Source organism: Amblyomma mixtum, chromosome 7, assembly GCF_055824585.1.
Source record: "Amblyomma mixtum isolate Tamu chromosome 7, ASM5582458v1, whole genome shotgun sequence".
NCBI classification, from domain to species: domain Eukaryota; kingdom Metazoa; phylum Arthropoda; class Arachnida; order Ixodida; family Ixodidae; genus Amblyomma; species Amblyomma mixtum.
In genome coordinates, this window is record NC_143018.1 from 84,285,999 (window position 1) to 84,307,744 (window position 21,746).

Sequence of the window (21,746 nt, forward strand, 5' to 3'; positions counted from 1 at the left end):
GTTCAGATAAAGAGTTTTGTTTAGAAGCCATTTTCATGGCGTTGCATTCCTTCTCAGTTGTCGATCAGTTAGCCTCGACATTGGACAAGGAACCGCTACAGCGTCTGCAATTAGTTAATCCTGCCCGTCGGTTTTCTGTACGACGACAGCGCCTAAACCGACGCTGCTTGTGTAGGTATGAATTTCAGTGTCGGCGATTTCATCAAAGTGCACAAGCATCGATGGGGACTGTAAACGACGCTGAAGTTCTTTGAAGGCTTCCACTTGCGGCATTTCCTATTAAAATAGCACGTCTGCCTTTGTCAGTTGGGTCAGAGGCTCGGCGTTGCACGAAAGTTCTTGACGAATCGTCTGTAATACGCACACAGTCCGAAGAATCTGCGCACAACTTTCATATCGGCCGGCGGTGGAACAGTGCGATAGCTGTTGCTTTCTGCGGCTCTGGGCGTAATCTGTCCTTGCTAACGATGTGGCTTATAGAAACAGCAGCAGAAGACGCCAAATTTATCGTGGAGTGCATTCTTCTGCAACACGGTGCCCCCGATGTGCTCATCACGGACAGAGGAACTAACGCAAGCCATCCTGCGTTACAACCAAACTAGCCACCGGAGGACAGATGCAAACAATCTGCAGACTAACGGACTGATTGAGAGCCTGAACAAAACCATCGCCGATATGCTCGCCATGTGTGTCGATGCCGAACATAAGACCTGGGGCGTAATCCTGTCTTACATCGTCTTCGCCTACAACAGCGCAGTGCAGGAGACCACCCAATGACGCCTTTTAGGCTCGTCCATAGCAGTGTGGTCACGACCACGCTAGACGCCATGCTGCCGAACATTACCGAAGGAGATAACGTCGACGTCGCCGCCTACCTTCATCGCCCAGAAGAAGCCCGCAGACTTTCCCGATTACGGATTAAAGACGAGCAGCGGACCAGCGCCAGTCGCTACAACCTACGAAGATCCAACGCGGAATAAAACCCAGGAGACTAGGTCTGAGTTTTGACGCCCATTCGCCGCCGCAGATTGAGTGAAAACCTTTTGCACCGCTATAGGAAATCTATACGACTGCTTCATAGTCTGGGCTCCGGCCCACTTTGGGCTAGTTTCGACACCGCGCACTAATTCCAGCTTCGAAAGAAGCCCTGCTGTGATGTCGTGTGAAACGTGTCTGATGTGTTGATGTGATGTGGCAGTTGACAAGTGCCAGACATTTCCTCTCTGTGGGTAAACAGCTTTCCGCAGGAAATATTCTTCCAATCCACTCATCGTACTCTACCAACACTCGTACCATCACCTTCATTGGTACCTCCGGTTTTCCTACCATATGTTTGTGTCTTGTCCGCGTGCTCCTGTATGTTGTACAGCGTGCTGTGGTATTTTGCGTCTGCTGGTAATTCCTTGTGCCTCTTGGAAACTGTTTATTTCTGTTGGCACGCTGACCTGATTTGTAAACATGTTCAGGCTTCACTAGACCACGTGCCACTGTCCTGCTAAGGCTTCCGTATGTTCCTCTGGAACTGTATAACACAGTGTAGGGAAACCAAAGCTGACAACTACTAGTATTTGCTTCCAGCATATTTAGTGGTAGAGGCATATTTGTATTCTTACAATGGGCAACTTGTCTTGTTTCTTTGTTTTCAATTTTTGCTGGCCTGTACTACGTCCTCCTCTACTAGCAGAAAATAAAGATGAGAGTAACTGGCGCCTACTAAGAACGGAAAATTTTCCAGTTATCAACCATGTCCTACAATCCCGGACAAAAATAATGAAAATTGAAAAATTGTAAGACACTGTTAGGGAAATATTAGAGGTAACGATTCATTCTTCAGATATGCAGCAAAATCTTTCGAAGTGTTTCCATCTATTTCCTCGAGGCTCGAACAGTGAAGGCGACTATCGAAAAACAAGAGCCCAATATTCTAAAACAAAAATTTTTAAAACTGAAAAATTGTGCTACGCTTACACGGAAATATTGAAATTAGTAGTCCATTCTTCTGATATGTCGCAAAATTGTTGTTTTAAAGTGCTTCCATCGATCGTATCGAACTGCTATGACTGCCATAGAAAACCAATAGAGAACGCTTTTGGCGATAGCAAAGTCGTTAATAGAAAAAAATAGGAAACTGTCATCTGCTGATCTGCGGATATATTGATTATTATAGAGAGATCTTACATTACATATAAAAAATTGCGCCAAAACACGGTTTCCCGCTCAAAAATTCCTCTGTCCAGAATAGTTGGGTGTGCGGGGAACCCTTTGACGATGGCGAAAACGTTAACAGAAAAAAAATACAGGGCTGCCATCTGCCGATATACTGATTGTTGTAGTGAAACCTGTTCATAAACAGTTCTCCGCTCAAAAATGTTTTGCCGAGAATTGTTGGCAATGCTCTAAAGAAATAAATCCAATCACTTCGAGAAGAAATAAATCCAATCACTTCGAGAGACCTTCGTCCGTGCTGACCGAGTTTTCACCGTACAAAGTGTACCGGTATTATCACTGTTTACAGATATAAAGCTTGTAGCACCACTTTGTTATGAGCTGTTATAAGACGCGAGGTGGACAAAATTTTCGTCAAATATAGAGTGGGAGCAGTTTCTCTTGGGTAGTTTTTGCGAGTATTGTTGTATTTTGAAACTGTCGCTACTGAAATTTATTAACTTGCTTGCATTTTCTTCTCTTCTTATGTCTATACTATTGACCCGGCGCCTCACTGAGACTAAACGCTTGCTGCGTAACGTAACAGTGTGCAGGGTATTTCACCCAAGACTTAACATAATTTTTAAAAATAGGCTTCTTGAATCAGAAGAAGGCTTTCTTCGGTATAGCATTGTCAGTGATGTAGTACATCAGAATAGAGCTAAGACGTGCTAACTAGCAGGCTGCTTAACCAATACTGAAAAGTTGGCTTTTTAACTATTACTGTTAGGCTCCTTAATTGGTGAGAGGCGGGTAGGCAACCGTAAGTGATATCCATATCAGTTTTTAGGATTTCGAAAGCGCAGTTACCCTCGGCGCTCTACTCCAACAAATTCTCTCCTCATCGCGCCAAAATACATCAGCTTCCGATAAGCTTGCAGGCAAAGCAACCTCTCCAGCGCAAACACGTGTCGAAATACCTAAAATTTGTTGGACCACAGCGCTCAGGATAACCGCGCTTTCCAAATTCTAAAAAATTGGCAGTGGCTTAGCTCTGTTATGCCAGGATATACGTAGCGTGAGGTGAGGGCGAGGTGTCCACATCTCGGTGGACACCTGAACCAGAGGGAAGGCGCATAACTGCCCTCTTGTAACAGTGGACTCCTCAACCATGCTTTAAGCTAAGTGGCGGTAGTGACAAGTTCGTTGCTTAACAAGACAGTGCTTGCACGTCGTACAAACCCTCGTCTCGGCTCCGCCTTCTTTTCCCCACTCAGACGCCGCCAAACACAATGTTTCACGCATTTCGCTACTTACCGGCGTCAAGTCTTTAAAGTGTCATCATCTTTCACACACGCCACACACATACCAAAACGGATTGTTCACAAAGTCGGCCTCAAAGGCCCGAGTCGCACTGGCACTTTCTTTGGGTTTCACCGTATAGTCCGTCGATCGGCGAGTCTTGACATCGTCTTGAGGCTGCTGCTGAGAGGCCCCGGTACGCCGCTCGGCCTCCAGGCGACGCCGCTTTGCTAGGCGTTCCTCTCGTTGCTTTGGAATCTCCGCTGCGTGTTTGGCCTTAGCCTGTTCGTTTTTCCTCTGGTTAACCGCCAACTACCAGGCAAACACTTCGGGATCCGGCAAATTCAACTTTTCCGCTCAGCAGCGGCTTTGCTTTCCTTCTCCATGGCTGTAGATGATGATAATGATGTCCTCAGGCTTAATGGCACATACCCACAGCGGGGGATTGGCCAGGGTGCATAGCGGATACCCTCACCCTACCTCAAAACCACTACCGTCATATCGCACTCCGAACGAGCCGGTCAAAATTACGCCCGGGGTCGCGTGAGAAACCACGCGGCCAGAATCCTTCGAGTCCTCACCCTCTCACACACGGTCAGCATCATCTGGGCACCCGCTCATTCCTCCCTTCCAGGCAACGAATCCGCCCACAACACCGCCCGAGAGCTAGAGTACCGGGCAAAGGGAGAAGATGGAGGCGGCAGTAGCTCTCAGAAGGATGTACTGACCGCATACCAGAAACTTACGCAAGCCTACTGTCTGGCCCGCGAACAACATCCTGCCGGCCACAAAACCCTAACTAAAGCCCAAGAAAACACCTGGCGCCGCTTACAGACAAATACGCACCCTCATCCCACAATTTACTCGCACATTTACCCAGACAAGTACACGGGTACATGCAAATTCTGCCGTCAGCCAGCCAACCTCACGCATATGATGTGGGGTTGCTCAAGTCTTCCCAGACGACATAGCAACATTAAAAATATGGAGCAGTGGGAGGCACTGATGCGCAGCTCAGATCCAGCCGTCCAAGTGGCGGCATGCAAGTGGGCTGCGGAGGCCGCCGGGGCTCAAGGGTCTGCCTGATCCCATCACCCTTCCCGTTTAAATTTGCGCACTAAAGTCTTAAACAACAACAACAAACGTACTTATGTACAAGGAATGCCTGGCTGTCGTTCCTAACCATCTTCTTCTTCTTGTCGGCTCCGGCGCATCAGCTGCGCAGCTGTGACGTCACGCGCTCCTCGCGCATGCGCAGGTTGGCTCATCCACGCTCACGCGAAACTGCTCATCCACGGCCGGTTGAGCTCACGCTAGAAAACTGATAAGGATATTGCTTACGGTGTGCCACACGCCTCTCAATAATGGAGTCTAACAGGAATAGTTAAAAACCTAACTTTTGAATATTAGTTGACCAGCCTGCTAGTTGGAAGGTCTTATCTGTATTCTGATGTACTACATCGCTGACAGTGCTCATTTAGCTGAAAAAGGCTATTTTTTTTTAAATTGGGTAAAGTATTAGGTGAAACGGCCTGTATAATAAAGCATTCTGTACCAAGGGCTTAATTTAAGAGTCATAATGCAGCGTTCTTGCGGCGAATGCCTTCCGTGCGTTTTCGATGTAATCATAAAGACTCCTCGAAGGGTTAGTCCTTCACGTCTTCATTTTATTGCCTCCCACGTGCTTAACACAGCTACCTGTTGCGAATAGTGCATCGACGAAGTGGTGGCCTCCGTATCAGCACAAGAGCGATTTTAGCGCCACTTCTCCGAATCACCCGAGGTTCCATGGCACCCTGAATGCCGGTTTCTGAACTTCCGAGGCAACAGTCACGGGCGCACGAATTTGTCGGTCTCAGGGACTTTCATCGTCTTACCGCTTATTATGGCTGCGTTTTTAGACAGGGGACGAGCGCAAAGCATGCAAACTGTTTTTGGCACACCTAGCGGTCAATGCTGATGCGCTCGAGGCACGGTGGAAGAATAAGCTAGGTGTACGTGGAGCACCGTGGCTCGAGGGGATGGCCAATTTGAGAAGGCAGGAATGGAAATGAGGTACAGTTTGCAGAAGCATTTTGTTGAGCCTATCAGCCCTGAGAGTACAGCGCGCATGCGCAGCAGGTTGTCCCTTACTGCAAAAGCATCGATGGCAGGCCCACTCTATTCCATGACTACAGCGCAATGAACGGGACAAGAAGAAGGACACAGGCAGGGACACAACACAGCGCTGTGTTGTGTCCCTGCTGTGTCCTTCTTGTCCCGTTCGTTGCGCTGTAGTCATGCAATATCGGAACCAACTCGTCCGCCAACTTACCCACTCTATCAGAGCGCCAATTCATGCCGAGCACTGCAGTATCCGAATTACCCGTCGCTAACGTCCACAAATTGAATTCTCAACAGTTGTCTCTTCCCGGCGTGACAGCTAAATTGTGAACGCGAACCACACAGACGACTGTAAGCGCGCTCCCAGAAGGACTTGCTCTCACCGCGAGGGGGATTTCAGGAAATTGGACGATAACAGGTGGGCAGCTAAGGTATTTAAATATTTGTACAGAAAGAGTGTTGACTCACAGTGGCGGAAAAGAAGTAGAAAACTAACCAGTAAGTATGCCGGTCATGAGGACGGAGAAAGAAAGAGCATTAAACGACAGGTTAAAAACGCGGAAGTTAAAAATTGGATGAATTCAATGGAAAAGAAACATAGTGTAGAACTATATCGATACTGGAAAAGGCAGATCAGGAAAGAATTTTTCTATGATAACTCAAGAGGCAGTGCCCTACTTTTTGAAGCTAGGTCAGGGTGTCTTAGAACTCGCAGCTACAAAAAGAAATTTAACGAAGAAGATGACACATGTGCAGTGTGTGGTAGATCTGTGGAAACAATTGAACACCTCAAAATCAAATGTGATATTATCCATCCGGATGTCGGTACAGGCACAGTAACTCTTTCTGATGCTCTAGGGTTTAAAGATAACAATGGTCCTATAAATGAATCTGCAGTGGAAGTTAGCAAAAAGCGATTGGAGGATTGGTGGCTGAAAAGCAGAGATGTGGCATAAGGTTAGAATTGTAGGAAACCGTAGGTAAAGATGATGGCGAATCTTAATGAGAATTGCCAACACAGTAAACAAAAAAAAATACTAAAGAAAGAAAAGCTGGGCATGGTGGCAATTGCCACCACCCCGTTTCAAAGGGGGCGCTCCTATCCATCCATCCATCCATCCACTGACTGTACTCAACCTGTCTCCAGCTGTGTGTTTGCGAGGTGTTTGTCTATTTTAGCGAACGATCATCTTGTTTTTGCACCTCACTGAACAGATGCTCTTGCTATGCCCATTAGCGACGCAGATCTTTTACAGCGCAATCGTAAGCGCCCGGACCTGGTCAGGTTACGTAGCTGCAAGAGCTAAAGGAGGAAAGGAGGGGAAAGAGCAAAACAGAAAAAGTGGAGAGAGCTGATCTGTCGAGCGGTAGTGACGTCATAGGAGACAGCAGCCGATCGGTAGAGAGGTGAGAGAAGGGTGGCGCGAGGTGGTGCGACTCCGACAGGACAGCCAAAATTCCTGGGATCCAGATGTAATGTATTTCAACAGCTCACTGGTGCTGAGCTTATTTACCTCATCAATCTCCACCGAGAACGACGGGTCGCCCCCTAGTGCAACCGCCAGGGACGTTGGACACTGCGGCAGGTAGGCATCTCACCCATCGATTTGCCCCTTGACGTCATAGAGTTTCTTACTATTACCTAGAGGGAAAGCTGGCGACCCCTCTATGGGAGTTTGCATGGAGACCCCTCGAGGCCACTTCAGCCACCATGGGCGCTCAAAGCATCATGGGGCGGTGAGCTACCGACTGCAGAACTACCACTTTTGGCCAAAAATAATCGAAAAATAAAGCTGTTATATAACTACGAATGTCCTAACAATCAATATCTTGTCTAATGATTGCAACAAACGAGCAGAAAAGCATTTAAGTGCAAAGTTTGCCCAAAATAAGAGATGACTAGCTTTCCTATTGGCCAAGTGATGAACACTAAAAAAACTAATATTGCGTAATTAACAGGCGCACTTGAAAAAGTAAATATGTTTTTAAAAAAATGTTGTTGCTTAGATACTTTAATAGGTTTTTTAATGGCATTTCGGAAGAGTAAAACCTTTTATTGGCGTCGTGTGTCGTCGCGTTTTCACTACTATGGCTTGTGCACACTGCGTTCGCGCGAAAGTCGTCTGCGCAAACACGGACAGCGTTTTTGGAATGAAACATCTTAGTAATAACACTCCGTGTTCCTGAAAAACTACGACTGTTCCGCAACAAGTAGCTCACCGCCCCATGATGCTTTGAGCGTCCATGGTGGCTGAAGTGCAGCGCCGCCAGCTTTCCCTCTAGGTAATAGTAAGAAACTCTATGCCTTGACGTACCTACTCTACCTCTAACCTCAAAACTGTCCATTGCTTCAGTTCCTCGCAGCATGCAACCTGGACTGTCACCTCCATGCCCAGGCTGCTCACCACAGCCCACCTTTCCCTACTTACACTGTAGCACATACCTGTGACTGTTCTCTAAAAGATTCACGCTGCAGAGCGCACGACGTCTACTCTCTACACTTGGCAGAACCCAGTGCTGATCTTCCAAGCGCTCTTATTTATTAATGCGAGAGCATTATATGGCTCTGTCGCGTCACCAAAAAAGTGCCCGCAATTTTATACGCATGATTACGTTGCTCTCTGAGGATAAATGTGTGAAAGTGTGATTGTGACAGAGAGTGTTTGATAAAATGTTGCCGTGGGAAAAATTTGGTCGATGAGTTGTAATTAGTTAATTAAAGGCGAAAAAATACACTTAGGCGTCTAAATAGCCACGGACGTCGATATAGTGCGTGGACACCTGAACAGCCACAGACGTCGATATAGTATGTGCACTTTTTGCTGTCTCATTACTCCAATGCGGGTCGCCACAGTGATCTCGAAGTTTTTTTCTAATCTCGACTGAACTTCGCCATAGGCACAAAATGGCATTCACGAAAGTAAGCCCCGGCACCATTAATCCTTTCCAAATACCTATCAGTAAGTTATATTAATTGTACTGCCATAAGGTCCTATGATTAACGCGGCATCTGCGCTACCTTACACCCTAACAGACTGTTCGTGCTTTTCCGTTTAGACCTGTCCTTCGGTTACCCATACCCCGAGGTATTTGTATTCAGCCACGTTGGGTAATTCATCCTTGAATCGTAAGCACCTCAACAGTTTTATCGTCGGAAATCCTCAGACTTGATTTAACTGCGGGAAAACTGAAACCTACACCTTCTCCTTCGTCTCCACAAGAATTATCCGGGTTTTACAAATCGTCCTGGCCATAGACCAACGGTACAATATCGTCCGCGTAGATTAAACGGAAAACCACTGCTGTAAGACCTCCTCGCGTGCCTTAACAGGTGTCGTACTTCTTATTTCACCCCAGGAAATTTCAACTTAATCTCGGTATATTTCCTGTAGCAAAATCAAGTATTCCATGAGCGATACCTTCATCTTTTAGTATGTTTTACAGGAGTTCCTGTTCACGTTGTCGTATCCACCGCTTCTGTCCAGGAAGACTAAATACGCCGGTCTATTTAAAGTCATAGATATTTCCATGCATTGGGTATGCACGAACAAGCCATTATCTAAGCACCCACCACTACTGAGCTCGTTCATTGCCAGCCATCATATAACAGATGTTATCGTAATCGGTCTGAAGAACTTCGTGTGCATCATACCTCCTTTTTCTTTAAATTGGAGAGATATGGGAGAGGCCTTTGCACTGCAGTGGGCATAGTCAGGCTCATGATGATGATGGTGATGATTATGACGAGATACATTGCTTTTTCTGCAAGCTTTTACAAAGAGCATGCATTTTGACGCTATTTATACGTTTTTATCGCAGAGAACGTTTGGTTTAAATACCCCCCCCCCTCCCCCATCAGTCGATTCGTACTAGTGAAGACCTGATCGAAAAGGACGGGTTGCCGCCGTCCTCGCCTGAGGGTCCGCAGACAAGAATCGCTGCCAGTGTATGAATTTTACTTGTGAAATCGACCAATAAAGGCGACGTGTGTATTTCGTTTCCTCGCCTTTGTGATTTGAACAAAGCACCGTAGCATTATGGCCAACTTCCTTTTGTCTTCAGTGCCCTTTTAAGGTTTTTTTCCGAGGTTACACTGGAATGATATAATCATGCAATTGCATTTGTTGAAAATTACATTGTTTTTTTTTCTTGCAGGAAATTATATATCCGAAAAGATATATCACCACCCACGCGTCCTAAGCGTTAGGTTTGGTTTGGCTTGACATTGCATAGTACACGTACCTCTAGAATTTCGCCATCATAGAAATTCAACTGCCGCGGCCGGGATCGAACCCGCGTCTTTCGGGTCGCAGCCGAGCACCATAACCACTGAGCCACCACGGCGGGGCCCCTAAGCGTTGAAATCTGCCTAATTGCAGCCCCGGAAGATGGACGGGCCTAATCCAAGACAACACACTAAGCAGACAATATATCCCCGCATGACCTCTCGAGGCAGTGACAGAGGCTTCCAGAATGCGCGAAAGAACACGCAGTTTTTTAAAGCAGCCGATTCTCAACGCACTCAAAATCTCGTTTCAGGTGAGGAAAGCGAAACGAAACGATGAGCGTTTGTAGCTCGATCCAGCCACTCCATAGACAAAGTATGCGGCGCCTTGAGTGGTGGTTATTTCCAGAAGGAGCATTTCTGGTCGGGGTTCATGCGCGCTCCCCGCTGGCAGCTGAACGCCGCCCAGAAGGCGTCCATGTTCATTGCTGGCACGTTGCAGCGCGCCCGTGCGCTCGCGAAGCGGCCCATGGGCTTGCGGCTGTCCCTCTTGCAGGTCGCCATGCAGTGGCCCACAAAGAAGAGCTGCGTCGCGGTCAGGTTGATGCCCGGCAGCGTCTGCGTCTGCTGGGCACTGGGCAGGCTCCGAAATGCGTCGAACGCTACGGCGGCGCCTACCAGGTCCCCCAAGTTCTCGAATTCGGCCGGGTTTCTTTGTCCTCTCCTCACCGAGAACCCCGCCTGCGCAGAGGAAACGAAACTATGAATGAATCATCCCTCGTCCTGCTCGCGAATGAACATAATCAGACCCGAGCTAACGCGTTATGACGCCGTGTTTACAGAGGTTGTCTTGTCCGCTGTCCATGTGTCGGGCATAGTAATAGTGAAGGACAGTTCTCTTGCACAGCTGGACGAAATAGTGCTGGGAGTGGCTACTCCAGGAATACTTGCCCCCATACTCCTGTCATGACTTCATCCTATTGGCAGCGCTGCATGCAGCCAACCTTAAGTGTTCAAGCAAATAGCCCGCACATCGTGAAGCATCAGCTCCTCTATTCCTCAACTAAATCTAATCCCAGCAAAAATCGCTACGAAGCAAGGAGATGTGCTGGAATCGTCAGTTCCTGATTGACGCGTGACGTCAGCAGCCATCGGCAGCTGCGACTGAGATAGTGCATCTGCGGTCATGTGACGCGAGTCTGTAAAAGCGGAGCACGATAATAAAGCGGGGGTTCTTTCGTCACCTGGGAGTACGATGTCCGGACATCGGAGAGCGCTCAGGGGCGCTTTCGCCTACGCCCCACGGCTCAACACGACAGGAGACGCGGAGGGCTCCTTGTTTTAGTTTCCTTACAAGTATTGTGGTCATAAACTCATTCACCTCCCTATTTTAAGCGGGATGGAGTTTGAGTAGGCGACTCCGGCGCTCTCCTTATAGCTCGGCTTCAGACGATGAATGACCTTTTCGCTCGAACTGAACTCTTAATAGTTAGCTTCCAGCACTAAAAACGCTGGTAGTTCAGGGCTTATCACCCGTGTCCGACGCTGCAGCTACCAGCTGACCTTAGAAATTTTAAACAACTTTCAACGGTGCTTTTGCTTTAGTAACGGCAGTATCACTGGCAAGAATGAGAACCTGTCAATGAACTAACAGCACCGAGCTCCCGAGTAATAGAAGATGAACCTGTTATACCGATGGAGAAATGCTCTTAATAACGCCATATAACCCGCTTATAAGGGCCTCACTTATAATTAACACTCCCTCATTACCAACGGGGGTGGTGCTATCATCAAAATATGCAGTAGGGGATTGCGATACAATGAACCACCGCGGCGGTGTAACTGGACCAGAATGAACGAGGAAGCACCATAAACTCGGCAGCGCAGTCGAAAAACTCGCCCTTCTGAAATGCGTCTCCAAGCTCTCGTGAGACCACCCTCACCCCTCCCCTCGAAAAAGCGAGGTTACCAAACAACGCAAGAGAAAGGCGAAGATTTGCCGAGAAAACAGCATTTTTACCAAATGGTGCCATTAAAAACTCATGCATGCCTTGATTGGCGATGCCTGCGCTCAGGGAAGGCACCAAAGTCTTTCGCGTGAACTCCTCGTACGCACGGTGGATGAAGCATAGCAGGAACCGGCGGCTTTTATTTGTTATCGGCAAGCCTCACAAACTGCAGTGCTCGTTTTCGCACGCTATAAGTCCAACACAAAGGTCTGGATAAGGCGTAACTTTGTTTTTATTAAACTAGTGTGCAGTCAGGAGTAAGTTTCAATCGGGAGATGGGAGTCACGCACCATTTGGTGGCCAAGTGGCCTGTTGAGCTCCAAAGTGACATAACGAAAACAATGCGAACTACTGCTCTATCTTGGCTAATTTCCAATGCACCACACGTTGCCATCTTTGACTGTGGTGGCAAAGCTGCTGTTCTCGGTACAAAATGCCTTATCATCGAAATCCAGTCACCAGACATGGCGCCCTTCATGCGCTGAAGATATGCTACTATCGGATCAGCCTTAAATATCAGAACAGGAGAACTACGCCATCCCTTGGCGTTGGTGACAAAACGCTCCTGCTAGATATAAAAAGTTTTTCAAGGATTAATCTTTTCGGTATGATATTCAGTGGTTTAGATATATGTTGCGTGCTTAAGCAACATAAACGTCTTGTTTCCATTATGAAAGGTTTCTATGGTATTCACATTTATGAAGGTGATGCGGAGCATTGTTCAGCAGTGCGTCGCGCCCTTAAATTCTAATCCGTGCAAGCGGCACCCACCACTTAACACACCTTTGCCTATCTTACCCTTGAGTATGTGTCCCGCAGGCACTGCACGTTCTGGTTGAACCGTTGTCGGGTCTCCTCAACGAAGCAGTACTTCAGCTCGCCAAAGACGTCGTAGGCATTCATTATCTGATGAGCCAAAGCCTGCATCCAACATATGGCAGAATTATATAACGCTCTGCTGCGGATAGACACTTTCACCATCACCACCAGCCTGTCTACGCCCACTGCAGGGCAAAGGACTCTCCCATGTCTCCAATTAACCCTGTCCTGTGCCAGTTGTAGACACCGTGTCAGCGCAAACTTCTTAATCTTATCCGCCCACCTAACTTTCGGCCGCCCGCTGCTACGCTTGCCTTCTCTAGGAATCCAGGATAGAGACCTAGCTATCAAATATGCTCCCGTCCACACTCTCTTCAAGTTCTCGAGCGCAGCTCATATCCTCTGTACAGCCAGCGACCGCTGACCATGGTCCACATAAAACAGCGCCTTGACAGTACCGTTGTAATTGACGCTTCAACATCGCATTAGAGTATTTGTTTATTTATTTATTCAGAACACCTACATCTCCAGAAGCCATTATTGGGGTCACTAAATCGCAAAAGGTTCGCCATAATGCACATGAATACACTAGGTAACAAACACTAAAATCAAAATTAGTGGAAAACATACAAAGAGTACCAGCGCAATAACGATGTAGAACAATACAAAGAAAATACATATGAATAGCTCACACAGTAGTTTGATAAAAAAATGCTTCGATAAATTCAGTGAATAAGCCTCTCAATAGAATTTTCAAAATCAGGCGCATCGATCACTTTGTTCGGGAACTGGTTCCAGTCACTACTCGTGTTAGGAAAAAATGAATATTTGAACACATTAATACTGCACTGATAAGGTCTAATTTTGTGAGCATTGTCTCGCCTAGAGGAGACGTAACGGGGCTCCTTTATGTACGCACTTTTGTCAATACCTGTTTGTTCCTGTATATATTGTGAAGGAATTTTGATCTTAGAATTTTTCTGCGCGACAAGACTGTTTTAAAACCAAGTCCTTCACTTACAGCGGATCCTCTAATTGTAATACTTCAAGAGTGCTTAAAGTTGAGCCGGCTGGTGAAGACCCCCGTTCCGTGGGACCGCAAAACCATTGCATACATTTTCTGAGCAGATATTTATATACATTAAAACGTTGTTGATGCCGGGCAGTCAACATTTTCTGGATGTAGTTAACCCCCAGATGGATGGCGCCATTTCTATTAGTCGAAGAGAGATATACTTGCACAGGTTGATAAATTGTGTCGTAAGGCTTCTCCGAAGTAAACGGCGTCGAAATCAAATTATCGACACAAACTACGAACGGCACATTTAAGTGCCAGACCAGGGGGAGGGCTTGGGACGCAGTGAAGCCCGCCGAGCAAGTCAGAACAGTCAGTATTCCATGCGCAAATTACATTGTCCACGGCCCTGAGCTAGTGTAGTCGCCACCTCTGCGTCTCTGCGAATGAGGGTCAGTGTCTCAGTATCTTGAGCCGTTTACAGAGTTTCATTTTTTTTCTTCCACCTGCACTCCAAGGAAGAATGTGAGGGCGCCTGGGGTGTAGACATTGTCCGCATTCTGACTAGGAGCAGCTAGGGTCTTGTCACATAGAAGGACGACTTCGTGACTCTTGACAGGCCGAAGCAAGAAACTATTGCTCTTCCAGTTTAAGCTGTTCGGGCAAATGCGAGCCAGTACGCTACTTTTAGGCACTTTGGTGGGCCACGATGCGCCATCGGTACCGAGAGAACATACAACTGTCATTGACAGCTGTCGCCGACGGCGAACGCCACTGTATTTCCCTGGTCATTTACACTTGCCTCGATGCGATAAAACTAACGGGCAACGCATGCTGCTCTAGAAGAGCAACAACATTCCCGGAAGGGGCATTCCACTGTCCGGGGCTTTGGCCTGTCTCACTGCGAATGAACACTACGCGCTATGTGTCGTATAGGTCGCTGTGTTAAAGCGACAGCGTTAAAGGCCCCGTTCACCAGAAAACCCCGGTGTTGGCGTTCTCGGTGTCGTCGTTGTAGGCAACAAATCATGGGTATGGCTCTAAGTAACCTAGGTAACCACTTAGATAAGGTGGCCTTGCGGCGTCATTAAAGCTTTCCCATCCGATAGAGAGCCAACTGACTCCTGTGGCAGGTGGCAGTTATATTAATGACTGGTCGCTCGGGATGAGCAACCAGGGCTCTACAAGGCCCACTGCTGGGAGCACCTTCCATCGCAGGGCCCTGGCGCATAGCCCACCTCTAAAACCACTGCGCCAGGAGAGGTATGAGGACTCTGGGGGATCTATGAATGCAAAGCATAGAATGACCTTTTGCATATGAGAATTAACCGATTAAACTATCGCGTCATACCCTTAAGGCAGAGCTATAGCGTCCCCTCCATTTTTTTACCTTACCTTTGCATTCTTATAGTGAAGAAAATGGAGTATAAGAACTTCCCTACTATCTGCAACTACTTGATTACACAAGTGCTCGATGCACATTACTAGATAGGGCGCGAAACAGGCGTTATCGTGTTGTAATTTCAGCATCGTTTCACGTTGATCTCTCTTATGCGACGAGTGCAAGTCGGAGCGCCACATGAGCTCCCTTTACTTACTATTCGGTGGCTACGTTTCAAAGGAGCGTGCTACATTTCTCCAAGGAGCCTCCAACATGTAACTAAAGCTGACACTACAACTTCCCTGAATGATGTGGTTTTTGGATCACTGGCTTCTGACACTATGCTGAAGGCCAAAACTCGTTTTTACCCGTTGGGGATGAGAGCCTATCTATATTGAGACAAAGTGGAAGCTTGGGCAAGTTGGCTGGACTTCTTCGACGCAGCGCGAAACGCCAGGAGAAGACGAGCACACGGAGACAGGGCTGTCTCTGTGTGCTCGTCATCTCCTGGTGTTTCGCGTTGCGTTGATAATATCTATATTTAAGCCCACAGTCGGCACTCTCGAGAGTCGACCCTGTGTTGGTTTCCGGTTGAGTGTCTTAGTTCATGCGGGCCATTCGACAGCCGCTTCAGTGGAGCAGAAAATGTGGGTGGTAGATCAGCAGGCATTACTTTACCCCCAAGATAGGCGAAGAATTTTCTTTACTGCTGGAAGAGCTCCAGTACCTTGCATCTTTTTCTGGAATGGTAGGTACACCGTTATTGTCCACGTTTTGTGCAGTGGTGCCAGCTTCGTATTCTTCTCCATCTTGGACTTCAGGAAACATGTTATTGGTTGTTACTAAAAATCACAGCGAACTTTTCGAAATGATAGAAGATAATTGTTTCCGCCACCGCTGAGAATAAAAAATGGTATGCTTGCTTCGGACTCATGCATTCTCCACATTCTAGCAGAGCGGGTCTAGATTAGAGATGTAAAATTTCACGAAATTTTGAATGGCATGAAAAAACCGTTTCTTCAGGGTTTTTTTCATGAAAAATTGGAAATTTTGCAAAACGTGACAAAAACAGATTTATTTGCAACAGCACAACGATCAATAATAATGCTCTGAAGTTCAATCGAATATGCAGTTACAGATGTCATATTGTGAAACGAACTTCTTGTTCTACTGCACCGATAAGATAAATAATGATTTGCACTTCGGGCGAATATGGAGATATAAATATCATATTTGTGGAAAGAACTTCTTGTTCTATTGCGCTGAGAAAAGGAACATGAAAACTGATCTATAAGTCACTCCATATCGGACTCAGAGTCACTGGCGCTGGATGCGGCACTACACGCAGCAGCATGGATTGAAGTTGTGTCCACAGCTAGGTTCGACTGCACATGCACAAGCTTTCAAACGTGTTCCCCTGAAAGCCTAAGCCTGTTGCGAATCCTTGTATCGACATTTCCGAAATGTGACCAGTTTCGTTCGCAGCTGGCGGATGATGGTGGTATCTGCAGCAGTCTGCAAGAGTTGGCGGCTGGTTGGTGCAAAGGCCTTGCCACCAGGTAGATGGGGCCACGTGCTTCGCTGAAGACCCCTGTCCTGGACCGAATTCCTGCGGTTGTCCTGTACTCTGCTACATTGCAAATCAAGAGCTAGGCTGATATTTAGCTAAAACCGCTTACATGCACAGCAGCCTATGTTATTTATGCCATGTGTGTAGCGTTGTAGAATTTGCTGCCATTTTGTTCTACTTCAGCCATGAGTTCAAGTATTAGTGTGTTTTTAAGTCAAGCCTGTATCATATATCTGACCTGGCCTTCAACCCGCGTACTCGCAGCACAAACGTTTTAAATGCACTACCTGGCACCGGCGATGACGGCTGCCCTCCATTCGTTCAACGATGCACGCTGTAATGGTTTTCAAAGCAAAAAGAAAAACCCAAACTAAAAGCAAACAATCATAAAACCTTGAAATTGCATTGTGAAATTTTCGATGTTTCTTTCCATTTTTTCTCGTCTGAAAGAAACGAAAAAAACGGTTTCTTTTTCCAAAATTGCAGTGTTTTTTTTCAGGCCTTCACATCTCCAGTCTAGATGCCTTGTCATTATTGGTGAGAGGGGTGTCTGAGACCCCTAGAGACCCCTCTGACTTAAGCTCTGCTTCAAGGAGAGGTCCTGGTTTTGATCTCCTCTTGGGCTCGCCGTCTATGGGTCATTAAGATTAGTGGGCGTCTGGTTTTTGTATGCGATTCTATAGCTTCTTCTGCAGTAAACAGACCGATTGCGAGGTGATGGGCTTCAAATGTTTCGAAATGAATAAAAATACCGAGGGCACTCAAGACGACTGACATGCTGCGACTGCGAAAGTATTTGTCTCTCATCGTGGGCTACTAGTTAACTACATTTGTATACTAGTTAGTACTAGCTAGTAGCTAGTACTAATGTCTCAAAGGCCTTTAGGGTAAAAGCCTTGAGATGAAATGCCTTTAGGGTGAAGACCTTTGAGTTAAAGGCCTTTCGGTAATGGACTCTAGGGCAAAGTCCTTTATGTCAAAGGCTTTTGCACTAAACATCTTCACCCTAAATCCTTGGACCTAAAGGCGCTCAACTTCAAGATATTTGGCCTAAAGCCCTTGAACCTGTAGGCCTTTGGCCTAAACGCCATTGGGTGTCTATGTATACATTCGGCCCACCGTTGACTCTCTTATGGTTGCTATGGCAACTGTGCTGGTGACGTTATTGGAGTTTTCGGACCGCTTCGTCTGAAGAACAACGCCGGGTTTCGATGCCGATGAGCCATATGCATTAAAAATTGCGAGGACACTTTGGCCAGTAAAGTGTCGAGAGGCGAAAGCCGAGGACACTATGCCGTGTGACTTCCGGTTGATGTAGCGTCAAACCGCTCTCGTGGCTATATCAATACCCAAATTATACACCTTTTTGGGATCTTAAGTGTTAATTACGCTTAATTACACATTTTCCAAACTAGTTTTACGCAAATCCGACGTTTTTCCGACCATTCTTTGACAACTTTCACTATGCCGTGACAACTTCCGGTGGATGTGACGTCACACCGTTCCCGTGGTTATATCGACGTCTGCGTTATTTCGATGCATTTTCGGCATTTTTGACTATAATTAATTAACTACCTACTCTAGAGTCATCAAACGTGGTTCTAGGTTCATTTTTTCCTCCTCTATCTGAAGCAGCCATTTGTTTTCTCTTATCTTTTTTAGTTCCCCAGCTAACACGCTTCCAAAGGTGTGACACCCTCTCCTAACGGAGGACAGTATGAGCCATAAATGGCTTTCGCCTTAAAAATGACAGCTCTAAATATTGAACAGACGTGGATGAAATCATATTTGCAGTTGGAGGCGGCCTCCTGGACAGAAACATTTTATAGATGTAACCCAACGTGCAATTGCCTGGTGGCAGAGAAATCTAGATTTAATCGGCTCTGTAGCTTGCTAGGTTACCGTTCCGGGTAGGACACTGTCAGGTCGTTGGTAGATGTGACGTCTGCTTCCATTAATACCTAACAGGTAGTGCGAGGCACAACAAGGCAGTCATTAAGTACGTTGATTTTACACGCATTAAACCATAAGGCACCATATGTTTCGGTCACCCTTAGGATGCATCTTCGCGGTAATTCTTTATTTTTACCTCAAATCTAGCGCAATTCGCTTGAAATGATCCAGGCATTGTCCTCAAAAAACTTTTTTGAAGCACTACAATTTTACTGAAACGCGGCACATCGCACACACACCACACATCACCTGCAAGCGTGGTCAACAGTAGTCTGGCAAGCCTTATGTATAATTTTCCAATAAAATTTAGTAAGCGCGCCGCCTTGGTTCGGTGCCAAGGCTCAGGAATACGGGCGTTTACCGACTTGTCCAAATGTTTTCACTGACACTAGGATGCACGTTAGCTAACAGTTCTTTCAGTAATCTCCTTCCAAGGCCCATGTGCATTTAGAAAATTGCGAACTCACGTTGCCGACGCTGCCGTACTTCAAAGCCGTGTTGCCGTCGGCGTCGGCGAAGATGGGCAGGAGTACACCCGCTGGTATCACCAAGGAGTGGCTGCCCGGTGCGTAGTAGGGACTCGCTCTGCTCATGTTGAAGTAGATGCGCGACCGGTCCGACCACTTCTCCCGTGACCTGGCCCCTAGCTTTCGGACATAATCGTCGACGTACCCGTTCCGCGCGAACCCTGGTATGAAGCTTTGTGGGAAGTCAGCTGTGCGCGCAGAGGGTGGCAACTGGAGTAAGTGAATGTTATACGGCGTTTAAAGGCAGCTTTGTATAGATGAAGCGGCAGAGGCGACTACGGCTGAGTGACGCCATGGTGAAGGACTCCGGAAATTTCGACCACCTGGAGTTTTTTAGCATGCACTGACATCGCACAGTACACCGGCCTCTAGAAGCTCGCCTCAATCGAAATTCGACCGCCGCAGCTGGGATCGGACCAGCGACTTTCGGGTCAGCAGCCGAGCGCCGTACCTACGAAGCCACCGTTGGAGCAAGCAGAGGTTAAACGGCGGCCAAATTCAGCATGGTACAGAAGATGCGGCAGGGGCTTTAACAAAGCATCACAGAAATAAGCACGGAGGTGTTAATCTACCATGCGAAAGTAGCCTTCAGTAACAGGAGTTAAAGGGGTTCTTGCCGGTTACCTGCTGATATTTTAATTCACAAATTGACTGGCTCATTGACGCTATATGTCGATCTCTGTTCGGCCGCAGAATACGTGTTTATTGCTGCGGAACATCTAATTCAAAATAAAACATCCTTTTCTGTCACTCCAATGAAGTTCATGATAGGATTAATGAAACCTGCTTCGGGGTCAACGCTTAAAAATGAAGGGATTTGCTGCTGACCCTGAATGATACGCCTGTAAAAAACTTTCTTGACGTCATCGCAGTGTGGCTGCTAAATCGGCCGGCGGCTGCAGTGCCCGGAACTTATTATTTGGTTCCGCTTGCGTTCATTGTATTCCTTATGTTCCCCTGTGCCCATTTTAAGTGTTTTCTGAGTATAGTTTTAAAAATACTTCCTCAGCTTCGATACGTGCCACGTAGTAGTCGCCTCTGGGTAATAAAATTTTTAGTTCCCATTAAAATATATTGAGAGAGGACTTTGATAAATAATAAGGTGCAGGTCGTCTCATCACTTTTGCTCCAGTAAGGTCGGTCCGTAAAATGTATTGATAACATCAATTTCTCGAGGTGAGTCAGGTTTCGTAAAGCGTTCTTGTGCGGCTCCACTGCTGTGAAACATGTTGCATTTAACCAACTTGAAAGCTGACCGCTCCGAATTCAGTAAGAAGTTTTATGAAGCATGCACCATCAGAGTATTTAATCAATTATATTTTTCAGCGAAACCGAATGCCCAGAATTGGTTCATTTTTCAGAACTTGCACGAATTATCAGCATTTGCATGTCTTCTGCACATGCCTAATGGCTGCCCTACGGTTTAAAGGAAGCGAGAGCAGTACTGTTTGTTCTCCAGGTAACTTTCTTGGTTCGTAAAGCAGCGTCGTAACGCACAGATTTCAAAGATGCTAGATCTTTGACATATACAGGTGGCCGGTTCGTGCTGGTTTAAATTGCAGATCTCCACGTGAGGAGGATACGAGAGCAGAACTCAAAAGGGGCGTCTAAATCCTGATTTGGCTTGCCGGAGTACGTGTACTCGGGCCCAACCGGGTCATTTGTGCGGCAGAGACACCTGTCGCACAAAGTGTCCGCAAGTTGCGCCGTCGTACTTTGGCACCCGTGCAGATCCCTGCGGAGCTGCTTTTGCGTCTCCACTTTCGTTTGAGAAGCGTCGATGAGGCTGCGTAAGAGACGCCAAGTCCCCTTCGAGCTCATCTGACGCGCTGCCGAGTTGCAGCGTTCTATCCAATTGGTGTCTGTGAGCTGGGCGGCATATGCCGCAGCCTGCTTCGTAAGTTGTGCAATGCGAGCTCTAAGCTTGCGATTCGTCTTGTGTTTCTTCCACCGTTTTGTTATGCTCCGGCGCGCCTCCCACAGATGCAGGAGGTGATTGTCCACTGCGGGGATCTCGTTGGTGGTGTGAAGTGCTTGCGTGTGTTGTTTCTGTATGTTGGTGACCTGCGTTGCCCACTCTGCATAGCCGACACTGAGGTGGCCAGTAGATGGGCACCGACACCTCACCGCTGTACAGTGGGCCATCACGCCGTTTCTGAGAGATGGCGAAGCGTCTCAGTTACAAGATTTTCAGGCAACCGCTGATATGCAATCCCAGATGTCAAGGACGGATATTGTCCTTGCCGCACGGGCCCAGGAGACCTGACGACTGACTCAAGTGGCTCCTCCTGACAAGACAACGAGTGGCCGATTGTTAAATGAGTGAAATCGCGCGCACGCTTTATCGCCCAACCACACGATGCGATGTACGTTCGTGTAGTAGTTGCAACCACATAGAAGAGATGCGATGTACGTTTGTGTAGTAGTTGCGACCACATAGAAGGGATGCGATGTACGTTTGTGTAGTAGTTGCGACCACATAGAAGAGATGCGATGTACGTTTGTGTAGTAGTTGCGACCACATAGAAGAGATGCGATGTACGTTTGTGTAGTAGTTGCGACCACATAGAAGAGATGCGATGTACGTTTGTGTAGTAGTTGCGACCACATAGAAGAGATGCGATGTACGTTTGTGTAGTAGTTGCGACCACATAGAAGAGATGCGATGTACGTTTGTGTAGTAGTTGCGACCACATA

General features: G+C 47.1%; 1 protein-coding gene across 3 annotated transcripts in view; it reads right to left on the bottom strand.

Annotated features, from left to right (window-relative positions):
- Nucleotides 1-9,570: 9,570 nt before the first annotated feature.
- Nucleotides 9,571-21,746, bottom strand: part of LOC149336668 (neprilysin-2-like) — a 51,494-nt gene continuing 39,318 nt past the window's right edge. For all 3 annotated transcript variants that reach the window (XM_089554749.1, XM_089554747.1, XM_089554748.1), the window contains 3 exons: nucleotides 18,990-19,237; nucleotides 12,583-12,705; nucleotides 9,571-10,516 (listed from right to left, as the gene is read on the bottom strand). In XM_089554749.1, the coding sequence (XP_089410875.1) occupies nucleotides 10,175-10,516; nucleotides 12,583-12,705; nucleotides 18,990-19,237 (713 nt within the window). In that variant the 3' untranslated portion in view covers nucleotides 9,571-10,174. The remainder of the gene's footprint in view (nucleotides 10,517-12,582; nucleotides 12,706-18,989; nucleotides 19,238-21,746) is intronic.